The 12,143-nt window shown below is 55.0% G+C and overlaps 1 protein-coding gene across 3 annotated transcripts in view; it reads left to right on the forward strand.

The window, feature by feature from the left end:
* LOC146287620 (RNA-binding protein Musashi homolog 2-like) overlaps positions 1-12,143 on the forward strand; it is a 178,124-nt gene that overhangs the window by 45,763 nt on the left and 120,218 nt on the right. For all 3 annotated transcript variants that reach the window (XM_084697807.1, XM_084697808.1, XM_084697809.1), the window contains exon 6: positions 4,267-4,359. In XM_084697807.1, the coding sequence (XP_084553933.1) occupies positions 4,267-4,359 (93 nt within the window). The remainder of the gene's footprint in view (positions 1-4,266; positions 4,360-12,143) is intronic.

Consider the following 12,143-nt stretch of genomic DNA (forward strand, 5'->3'; position numbering starts at 1 on the left):
CATCTCCCTGTCTCTCTCGCCTCCCTCACCTCCCAGTCTTCCTCACCTCCCTGTCTCTCTCACCTCCCTGTCCCCCTCACCTTCCTCACCTCCCTGTCTCCCTCACCTCCCTGTCTCCCTGTCTTTCTCACCTCCCTGTCTCTCTCACCTCCCTGTCTCCCTGTCTCCCTCACCTCCCTGTCTCCCTCACTTCCCTGTCTCCATTACCTCCGTCTCCCTGTATCTCTCACCTCCCTGTCCCCCTCACCTCCCTGTCTCCCTGTCTCTCTCACCTCCCTGTCTCCCTGTCTCCCTCACCTCCCTCACAGAACAGTTAGCCACACAGACAGGAAGCACAGCTCTCAGCAGGTGCTTCTATGTCTCTTTCTCGTTCCTGGTTCCTCTCTCTCTGTCTGTCGTGCCTGTCCTTTTTACTCTCTGTCTCTCTACTTCTCTCCCTCCCTCTTTGTGTCACTCTGGTAAACACACGCTCACTCTTTCATTCACACAAACAAAGCAGATTCTATTGCCGCTGGAATCGCAGCTCTCTGAGCGCTGCAGCGCCAGTGACACTAATGAACAGATGCTGTGTTTACCTGGGCTGCCTAGCCATGTAATAGCACTGAGTGTGTGTGTGTGACTAAGGCAGGGGGCTTTGATCATGCTACATTGCATTGACACATGCTCTCCTGGACTCCATGTGAATGCCAGTAATGATATCCCCTTTTATAGGAGTTATAGGAACAGTAGCCCACATGTATGTGTTCTTATGTTCCATCATGAAAACTGGCACACAAGCCCCGAGAGCTGCTTTCCTGTGTGTGTGGCTGTGCAAGGCCAGGGCTATGATGAAGACTCACAGGTCGTAATCAGAGCTGGATATGTGATCTCAGCCGCTGGGGGGGGGGGGTGTGGGGGGGTGACCCACTCTCCAGCAGGTTGTTATGGCGATGTAATCAGCTAGCTTTGGAAATCAACATGGCCGACAGACAGGAGTGATTGGGGTGGGGGGGGCTTTCCTTATCAAGCCAGTCTTAAACTCTTAGGCTTGTTGTAAAAAGACAAGTGCCCCAATTTTATAGAAGGGCAAAAGTTACTCGACTTGAAAATCAGCCATCAACAAATACAGTGTCCCTTAATCAGCGTCATGAAGAAATCAAGAGGTGCACATTGATGCTAATATCAGCCCAGAGGTTTGATGAAGGGGGAGGGGGTTGGAAGAGGAGGAGGAGGGAGAGGAGGAGGAGGAGGAGGGAGAGGAGGAGGAGGAAGAGGAGGAAGAGGAGGGAGAGGAGGAGGAGGAAGAGGAGGTGGAGGGAGAGGAGGGAGAGGAAGAGGAAAACGTTTTCAGCAGCTCCTTTCTGGGACTTTTCTGTCTGGGGGGGGATCCTGCCCCCACCCCCAGGTTCTACTGCCCCCAGGTCCTACTGTCCCCACCCCTGGTCCTACTGCCCCCACCCCAGGTCCTACTGCCCCCAGGTCCTACTGCCCCCACCCCCAGGTCCAACTGCCCCCAGGTCCTACTGCCCCCACCCCAGGTCCTACTGCCCCCAGGTCCTACTGTCCCCACCCCTGGTCCTACTGCCCCCACCCCAGGTCCTACTGCCCCCAGGTCCTACTGTCCCCACCCCTGGTCCTACTGCCCCCACCCCAGGTCCTACTGCCCCCAGGTCCTACTGCCCCCACCCCCAGGTCCTACTGCCCCCAGGTCCTACTGTCCCCACCCCTGGTCCTACTGCCCCCACCACCAGGTCCTACTGCCCCCAGGACCTACTGCCCCCACCCCAGGTCCTACTGCCCCCATCCCAGGTCCTACTGTCCCCACCCCAGGTCCTACTGCCCCCAGGTCCTACTGCCCCCACCCCAGGTCCTACTGCCCCCAGGTCCTACTGCCCCCACCCCAGGTCCTGCTTAACTGTGCCACCATGCAGATAGAGCCCTGCTAAGCTACAGTAGAGCGTGGCCACCAAGCCTGCTCTGAGAACCCCCCACACACACAGCCTCCTTCTCTCTCTCTCAGCGGAAACAAGGAACACTGTGCATTCGTTTCCCAGGAGAGGAGAGTCCTGTTGTCTGTTGTCACCATGGAGACAAATAGGGAAAGTAATTGCGTTGTTCCATGGCTCTAGAAACCCCATCAGCCTTTGGGCAGCCTGTCACAGAGTATAAAGACTACGCTAAAAACTGAACTGGCTACAGGCAGGGGCAGGGAGGAGGCGCTGTTGAAAACGACTTCCAGCGGACGGCGGAGACAGTGAGATTATCTATCAGGGAAAACGGGAGAAGCAGCTGTAGGAGATGTAGGCCAAGCCAGCAGAGACAACACTGCCTGCTGTTTCTATTACCCAGATCGCCTGTGATAAAAGTGAGTGATGTTGATAAATACCCACATAGCCCTTTATCACTGTCCGTTACCGTGGCTGCGGACGGTTGGCAACGGCGGGGCAGATAGGAGTACAAGGGGAGGAGAGGGAGAGAGGGGGAGAGAGGGGGAGAGAGGGGGAGAGAGGGGGAGGGGGAGAGGAGGGGGCGGAGGAGAGAGGGGGAGAGAGGGAGAGGAGAGGGGGAGGGGGAGAGAGGGGGAGGGGGAGAGGAGGGGGAGGAGAGAGGGGGAGAGAGGGAGAGGGGGAGAGAGGGGGAGGGGGAGAGGAGGGGGAGGAGAGAGGGGGAGAGAGGGAGAGGAGAGGGGAGGGGGAGAGGGGAGAGAGGGAGAGAGAGAGGGGGAGGGGGAGAGGGGAGGGAGGGGGAGAGAGGGAGAGGAGAGGGGAGCGGGAGAGGGGAGAGAGGGAGAGGAGAGGGGATTAGAGGGGGAGAGAGGGGGAGAGAGGGAGAGGAGAGGAGAGAGGAGGAGAGAGGGAGAGGAGAAGGAGAGAGGGGGAGGAAGAGGCGCAGTCTGCTGACACATTTGCATGATGGCCGGATGTCCACATCTCATGCAAATAGGAAGGAAGGAAATGATGACTGTCCAGCATAGATCCTGTGATTGTGTGTGTATTCAGGTGTGTGTACAGGTGTGTGTGTATTCAGGTGTGTGTACAGGTGTGTGTGTATTCAGGTATGTGTACAGGTGTGTGTGTGTTCTGGGGAGTGTGTGTGCACTACTGAGAGAAGGATTGTGTTACAGAGGGTGTTCTGTTGTCGCTTTCGTCCTGTTTTTATGTTGTAGGTAATAATCATTAATAATCCTTAAAACTTCTGCTGCTTTTTAATTTATTGAGACTTTAATGCACTTGTCTTTCCTTCCAGCACTAGTTAATTGTGTTCTGAAAAATAATAAATGTTTTCTGTTATTGTCTTGAGTGTTGAGTGTTTGAGAGCACGCGTAAAGTACCTGAATGATTCTGGGAGCAAAAAGCAAATCTATCGCTGCCTTAAAAGGGTGCAGTAGCGTGGGTCTTTAATTGTGCTCCTCTTGGTGTTCTCTGGTCCCTTAACAGGAATTTGTTTTGATTAGAGACAGTGGAGGCAGTTAAAGTGGCGTTTCAAACAGCGAGGCCGGCCATGCAGCCTGAAGGAAATCATCATTTGCATCCTCTCTACTCTGTCTACTCTCTCTACTCCGCATAGCGATTAGCTGCAGTCTGAGGAAGCCCAGGGCATTCTGGAGTCTCTCTGTCGCAGCTGGGCGGTCTTTTGATAGAAGTGTATATTTATATACTTGGGTTATTTATATATATATATATATATATATATACATACATACATACAGTATATACAGTACCAGTCATTGGGGGGTTTTATTGGGAAAATGTGTCCAAACTTTTGACTAGTACTGTATATTATATTATATTTACAGTATTTACTGTACATAAAATATATACATACATAATTATTATTTGTTGTTTTTATGTTTGTAATGTTTCATGTTAAACTCAATATGCGCTAACCCTTCTCTCTCCTCTCCGTATTGCTGTATTTGCTATCATCATTATTTACATGTATTTCGTGCCAGGAAAGCCTTTTCTTCAGAACTGAACAGAGGGGTAGTTAAAGCTGTAACTACTAACACAACCAGTACTCAATCTCCCCAGTAGTATCTTTCTCACACACTCTCTCTATCTCACTTTCTCTGTCTCTCTCTCTCTTTCTCTCACACACACACTCTCTCTCTTTCTCTCACACACACTCACTCTCTCTCTCTCTCTTTCTCTATTTCTCTCTCTCTCTTTCATCCCTTATCTAGGGGTTGGCCCAGTGCTGATCTTCTGTTTGGACTCACATTAAAGGTGTTGTGATGTGTTTGAAGCCTGATCGCCCATCTCTTCCTCTCTCTCTTCCTCTTTCCAGATGGTCACAAGAACAAAGAAAATATTTGTGGGCGGATTGTCGGCCAACACAGTAGTAGAAGATGTGAAGCAGTATTTCGAACAATTTGGGAAGGTAAGAGTTCTCCTGCTTCTTGGTGTGTGTGGGTTGGCAGAGGAACATTAAGCTGCTAAGCTGTGTCCAGGCTGGTGTGTTCTACACAGCTGTGTTCTGCAGTGTGAAGACTACACCACTGTTCTCTGAGTCTGAGAGAGGCACTGTTTTATCCAGGAGAGTCTTTCACAGTCTCTCATGCCGTGGTCATCTTCTTAAGGTGGACTCGTTAGCGCTCCCCGGCAGGAAGGGTTGACCTTGAGCAGCCGGTCGCAGTGAGGGCTTCCAGACCGCTCCAGTCACTCACTCTGTCCCTGCGGACTCTGTAACGGAGGACACTGCTTGTGTGACTGCAGGCTGTGGGCTGTGGGCTTGAACCTAAAAGTGATGTGTATGTAGTTGGAGATGAATCTGAAGCAGAGGATGTTGAAGTGGAGGCATGGCTGAGAAGCCACAAAATATTCAGCATGACGTCGTTATCATTGAAAAAAGCAAAAAGGGCTCAACACAAATTTTGACTTGATTGAACGACTTGACTGACTTGATTAAAGTTTTTCCCCTCCTTAAGGAGGAGACAAACAAATCAGGCTGATTGAGTATGTGTGTGTGTGTGTGTGTGTGCGTTGTGTATGTGTGTTGTGTGTGTAGCAGGAGGTCTGGGTCTCCCCCTGCCTGTCCAACACAGCTCAACATTATCACCGCACACACGCTGCTCCCAGCGCCTGCGCCGGACGAAAACCAATTCATTTAGCTTCTCCTCCACAGAAGGAGAACAGGGGGCCGCAAGTTTTTTTTTTTGCGTGTGTGTGTGTGTATGTGTGAGTGAGTGTGTGCGCTCTAGGTGGTGTTTGTCTGTGATCTGGGTCAGGTGACTAAGGCCAATTAACAGGATGTGACTAGAGGTGGTTGAGAGGGGGAGGGGAGGTGGTGAACAGGTGCCTTGATTACATTAGGGTCACATGGTCACTGTGTTCTCTCCCTCACTGTGGGCGAGGAAGGACTTCTTCCCATCATGCCTCCTGACACGTTGCTGTGAGTGACAGCAGTGTTCTGTCTCTCTGTTCTTCGTGAGAGCCTCCTCCTCCACGTCTCCCAGCAGGGATGTGGCGTCTCAGCAGGGATGTGGCGTCTCAGCAGGGATGTGGCGTCCCAGCAGGGATGTGGCGTCTCAGTAGGGATGTGGCGTCTCAGCAGGGATGTGGCGTCTCAGCAGGGATGTGGCGTCTCAGACGGGATGTGGCGTCTCAGACGGGATGTGGCGTCTCAGCAGGGATGTGGCGTCTCAGACGGGATGTGGCGTCTCAGACGGGATGTGGCGTCCCAGCAGGGATGTGGCGTCTCAGCAGGGATGTGGCGTCCCAGCAGGGATGTGGCGTCCCAGACGGGATGTGGCGTTTCAGCAGGGATGTGGCGTCTCAGCAGGGATGTGGCGTCTCAGACGGGATGTGGCGTCCCAGCAGGGATGTGGCGTCCCAGCAGGGATGTGGCGTCTCAGCAGGGATGTGGCGTCTCAGACGGGATGTGGCGTCCCAGCAGGGATGTGGCGTCCCAGCAGGGATGTGGCGTCCCAGCAGGGATGTGGCGTCCTGGTTCTGGCGGCAGGACTGCAGTCAGATCCCAATGACATCCTGTTGATCAGACGGGAGCTTCCCTTCACATGAGATCTTGTGATTCAGGATCTGTCCTAGGAGACTTTCACCCGTAAACGGGGGTCAGATGGCTGAGCGGTTAGGGAATTGGGCTATTAATCAGAAGGTTGCTGGTTCTATTCCCGGCCGTGCCAAATGCCATTGTGTCCTTGGGCAAGGCACTTCACCCTACTTGCCTCGGGGGAATGTTCATGTACTTACTGTAAGTCGCTCTGGATAAGAGCGTCTGCTAAATGACTAAATGTAAATGTAAACAGCCAGCTAACTGCTCATTACACTTACGTGGGACTTGAGAACTTGTAGGTGTATTGCAGAAGCGAGCCGATAGCTTGTAATGTGAGGAGCCTGATGACATAACAGTAGACCGAGCCCGGGCATGACAGCACCCTAAACACCAACGGCCTAATTAGCTGCTCTGGCTTATGCTTAGTCAGTTTATTGTAATCGGCTTTGAAGGAGTCTCAAAACAAAGTGGCCTTATTTATCTGAGCTAAAACTGCCTTGGCTAGCCTCCCTGGGTTCTTCTGTGTCATGGGGGGTTCAGGGTGGTGCGAGGTGAGGTGAGGTGGGGTGAGGTGGGGGTGACCAGTGTTTGGTTCCAGCGGGTCCAGCGGTGGTTTCCAGGCCAGTGGGTCGTCACACTCACCCCTTTACACCCTCTCCCTCTGTCCTGCTACTGTGTTGAACTGGAGGAAGAGGAGGAGGAAGAGGTGGAGGAAGAGGAGGAGGAAGAGGAGGAGAAATAGGCTCCTCACACACTCCTAATACTGTCCTCACACACACGTCACACACACGTCACACTCACACCTCACATACTTGTGCAGAGAGGAAACACATGGGAGAGAGAGGATACCTTGGTTAGTGACAGGAAATTTGTTCTGGTGCTCCGGTAATGTAATATCATGCCTGACATTTTGTGTTCATTGAGGTTTTGTAAATGTGTGACTATCTCTCTGCGCTGCCTGGTCGAATCCATATTAGTTCATTTAGCTCACCTGCTGAACCACACTCGCATCTAATCCCAACACCAGGGTCTCTTAGTGTAGATGTCCATTAGGACACACAAACAGGTACATATCAGCCAGTAAACATGACCCGCCCTGCATGAAGAAGACTTTGTTTTCAGGGTTGTTGTGGTGAGATAAGTAAAGGAGAAGTATAGTATACAAAACCTATACAACTGCCTGCCTGTCTGCCTGCCTGCCTGCCTGCCTGCCTGCCTGCCTGCCTGCCTGCCTGTCTGTCTGTCTGCCTGTCTGCCTGTCTGTCTGTCTGTCTGTCTGCCTGTCTGCCTGTCTGTCTGTCTGCCTGCCTGCCTGTCTGCCTGTCTGCCTGTCTGCCTGTCTGTCTGTCTGTCTGCCTGCCTGCCTGCCTGCCTGCCTGCCTGTCTGCCTGTCTGTCTGTCTGTCTGTCTGTCTGTCTGCCTGTCTATCACACACCCAGTCTGTAGTTGATTGATACAGTATATGTTATTATATATAGTGTATTACCTCTTCAATCATAGTATTTCACTCCAGGCTGGTGTTGGTCCTGTGCTGCAGGATATTTGCATGTGTTTTCCATTCCCCTCTGCAACCCAATCTGATGTGACCGCTGACCTGATTGCTCTCAGACAACATTTGCCTGTAAGCTCCTTCCTTCCTGCAGTCTCACCTGAGGGTATAGTCCTGTCTGGACCAGTATATAGTCTGGTCCTGACCCAGGGTAGAGTCTGGTCCTGATGGGATGAGTGCTGGGCAGACCTGAGGCTGGACAGACCTGAGGCTGGACAGACCTGAGGCTGGGCAGACCTGAGGCTGGGCAGACCTGAGGCTGGGCAGACCTGAGGCTGGGCAGACCTGAGGCTGGACAGACCTGAGGCTGGACAGACCTGAGGCTGGACAGACTTGAGGTTGGGCAGACCTGAGGCTGGGCAGACTTGACGCTGGGCAGACCTGAGGCTGGGCTGACCTGAGGCTGGGCAGACTAGAGGCTGGGCTGACCTGAGGCAGACCTGAGGCTGGGCTGACTTGAGGCTGGGCTGACTTGAGGCTGGGCAGACCTGAGGCTGGGCAGACCTGAGGCTGGGCAGACCTGAGGCTGGGCTGACCTGAGGCAGACCTGAGGCTGGGCAGACCTGAGGCTGGGCAGACCTGAGGCAGACCTGAGGCTGGGCAGACCTGAGGCTGGGCTGACTTGAGGCTGGGCAGACCTGAGGCTGGGCAGACCTGAGGCTGGGCTGACTTGAGGCTGGGCAGACCTGAGGCTGGGCAGACCTGAGGCTGGGCAGACCTGAGGCTGGGCAGACTTGAGGCTTAGAGTCATGTGGTCCTGCATCAGAGCTTTCCAGAGCTGCATTAATCTCACTGCAGTCACTAGCAGTTTGGGTGTGAGCGAGGGAGAGGAGAGGAAGGAGCTAAGGGTCTGGAGGTGCTGCAGTGAGGCCGACAGAGGGGGAGGCCAGTTAGACGGAGGATTTAATATCCTCTCTGACCTTCATCTGCCCAGTGGGCCGACCGCGTGTCCGACAGGCTGCTGTTTAAACACCCGCAGGAGTGAGCACCAAGTTTTACACAGCCTCCCTCCTCACAGCCCCTCTCTCCTCACAGCCTCCCTCCTCACAGCCTCTCTCCTCACAGCCTCCCTCCTCAGAGCCCCTCCCTCCTCACAGCCTCTCTCCTCACAGCCTCCCTCCTCAGAGCCCCTCTCTCCTCACAGCTTCCCTCCTCACAGCCCCTCCCTCCTCACAGCCCCTCTCCCCTCACAGCCTCTCTCCTCACAGCCTCCCTCCTCACAGCCCCTCTCTCCTCACAGCCTCCCTCCTCACAGCCCCTCCCTCCTCACAGCCTCCCTCCTCACAGCCTCTCTCCTCACAGCCCTTCTCCCCTCACAGCCCCTCCCTCCTCACAGCCTCTCCCCTCACAGCCTCTCTCCTCACAGCCTCCCTCCTCACAGCCCCTCCCTCCTCACAGCCCCTCCCTCCTCACAGCCTCCCTCCTCACAGCCTCTCTCCTCACAGCCTCTCTCTCCTCACAGCCCCTCCCTCCTCACAGCCTCTCCCCTCACAGCCCCTCCCTCCTCACAGCCCCTCTCCCCTCACAGCCCCTCCCTCCTCACAGCCCCTCCCTCCTCACAGCCTCCCTCCTCACAGCCTCTCTCCTCACAGCCTCTCTCTCCTCACAGCCCCTTCCCCTCACAGCCCCTCCCTCCTCACAGCCTCTCCCCTCACAGCCCCTCCCTCCTCACAGCCCCTCTCCCCTCACAGCCTCTCTCCTCACAGCCTCCCTCCTCACAACCTCCCTCCTCACAGCCCCTCTCTCCTCACAGCCTCCCCCCTCACAGCCTCTCTCCTCACAGCCCCTCTCTCCTCACAGCCTCTCTCCTCACAGCCTCTCTCCTCACAGCCCCTCTCCTCACAGCCTCTCTCCTCACAGCCCCTCTCTCTCCTCCCAGCCCCTCTCTCCTCACAGCCTCTCTCCTCACAGCCTCCCTCCTCACAGCCCCTCTCTCCTCACAGCCTCTCTCCTCACAGCCTCCCGCCTCACAGCCTCCCTCCTCACAGCCCTCCTAGTGTTTGTGGTTTACAGGTGGACGGACAGCACCCCCTCCCCCCCATGTGACCTCACCGGTCCACTATCGTAGCAGTGCATCATGGGAGATTGACACGAGCCGGTGTGTTCAGACGGTCGCCATGGCGTCCTCATGGAGACGGCCCCCCCAGGATAAGCTGCGATTGCGTTACCAGTGACTCATTGGGTCATTGGTGATGGAGCTCTGAAGGCCTCAGCCAGCCTGCTTAGCGATAGATCTGTTTAAAGAAGATTGACCGTGATTGGATGGGATTCCCAGCACCTGCGCTGGTGGAGTGGGGCAGGGTGGAGGGGGGCAGGGTGGAGGGGGGCATGGTGGAGGGGGGCAGGGTGGAGGGGGGCAGGGTGGAGGGGGGCAGGGTGGAGGGAGGCAGGGTGGAGGGGGGCAGGGTGGAGTGGGGCAGGGTGGAGGGGGGCATGGTGGAGGGGGGCAGGGTGGAGGGGGGCAGGGTGGAGGGGGGCAGGGTGGAGGGAGGCAGGGTGGAGGGGGGCAGGGTGGAGGGGGGCATGGTGAAGGCTCTCTCCCGGGTGGGGGTGATGGAGGAGAGGAGTCGAGGGGGGATGCTTCTCCAAGGGCGTCATCTAGGGAGCATTCAGGAGTCATCTGCAGCATGGACACACTCCTGTCTCCTTTCTCCTCCTCCTTTCCTCTTCTCCTCCTCTCCTCTCCTCTTCCTCTCCTCTCCTCTCCTCTCCTCTCCTTCTCCTCTTCTCCTCCTCTCCTCTTCTCCTCCTCTCCTCCTCTTCTCCTCCTCTCCTCATCTCCTCCTTTCCTCTTCTCCTCTCCTCCTCTCCTCTTCCTCCTCTCCTCTCTCCTCCCCTTTCCTCCTCCTCTCCTCATCTCCTCCTTTCCTCTCCTCCTGTCCTCTCCTCCTCTCTCCTCCCCTGGGATTTTCCAAGCATGAATGCAGGGCATTAACTTGTAAGCACAAGAGGCCTTCAGCGATCTTTAAACCAGGGAGGCAGTTGGCAAGATCTTGCTGGAACATTAATCCATCTCGAGGAGGCCACGGCTGAGCGTGTGTTTTCCCCTCTCTCCGGAGCGTGTGTTTAAAGAGCGGCTGGCGCTGACAGGTGATATTTTGAGCGTCGTGTGGAGGGCCACAAAGGCGGGCGCCGCCATCTTGAGTGACAGGTGGGCCGTCGCCACGGCCACCGCGAAAGGAGAAGCCCCAGTGAGAAACCAAATGACCGTGTAGTTTTCCTCTTCAACATCTGACAGGCTTTTGAAGAGAGTGAAACCTCTCTTTCTCCAAATTTACCACGACTATTAAGTGTGGGCTGAGCCCAATGACTTCTCTTTTCAGCGCTCTTTAACAGAGGGCTGTCAGCGCTGAGAGTTGCTGTGCTGGATCAGGGTGGGCTAGGAGAGACTGTGCTGGATCAGGGTGGGCTAGGAGAGACTGTGCTGGATCAGGAGCAGGCGGGTCAGCAGCTGTAGAGCAGCAGCCAGCAGACTCGCAACTGGGCTGACGCATCATTTCTGCAGCGTTATTTAGTTTTACAGTGTCCTGCTCCCTTCCCTGCCCCTCCCTGCTGACTCTCAGCATGTTAGCGAACAGACAGGTTCTACTGAGGACAGTGTGACTGTGTGTGTGTGTGTGTGTGTGTGACTGGAGGACTGGGCTCCCTCCTCTTACACTATGCTGTGGGTCATCCTGAGGGCATCATGAAAAACTAAACATCCTGAATATCAAAGAACTACTGCTGATGTGATGCTGCGGTAGAGAAAGTCAGATACATACAGTAGAGCCATCATATGGGTAGGACATGGAGTTCTGAATGAGGCATAGAAAGGCATTTATCAACAAGCTAAAACCACCAGGAAAAAAGACCTAAAGATGAAAGAGGAGGGTGGAGGGAGGGGGAAAGAGGAGGAAGATAGGGGGAGGAGGAGGAGGAGGGAGAGATGAGATTACTGAGTGTTTCCTCCACCTCTTTACTCTGCATGTTGTGACAGATCAGCTTTAATCATCTGTGGTTACCTGAGTTATGAGTTTTATGTGGTCAACTGTAGCACCAGAAGCTTCTGTACGTGGGAGGAAACAGTCTTTTTTGGAGTTCCATTTGTGCGCGTGTGTGCGTGTGTGTGTGTGTGCACGTGTTTGTGTGCGTGTGTGTGTATTAGTTGTTTGTGTGTGTTTCTGCGTGTGTGTGCCTGCATGTTCGAACATGTGTGTGTTCAGTGTCTTCTGCATGCTGGTACACACAGCGAGCAAAGGACTACAATACAACAATCATAGGGGCTGCTGGGTAATGTGCAGTGTGTGAAGTGTGAGTGTTGGGTGGAGGGCAGGGGGCAGGGGGCAGGGAGCAGGGGGCAGGGAGCAGGGGGCAGGGAGCACGGAGCAGGGGGCAGGGAGAAGGGGGCAGGGAGCAGGGGGCAGGGAGCAGGGAGCAGGGGGCAGGGAGCAGGGGGCAGGGGGCAGTCCCTCCCTCCCTCCCCAGCTCTAGGTCACATCATCAGGAGTTAGCTAGCGGAGATTGTGATTGGTGCATCCTTGCTCGGTGGGAGGGAAGAGAGGGGGGTGTTGGGGGAGGGATGAGAGGCTGGAGTTGGGGGAGGGGGAGGGATGAGAGGCTGGTG

The sequence above is a fragment of the Hypomesus nipponensis genome, chromosome 5 (assembly GCF_054491055.1).
Source record: "Hypomesus nipponensis isolate SF chromosome 5, ASM5449105v1, whole genome shotgun sequence".
Classification (NCBI taxonomy): domain Eukaryota; kingdom Metazoa; phylum Chordata; class Actinopteri; order Osmeriformes; family Osmeridae; genus Hypomesus; species Hypomesus nipponensis.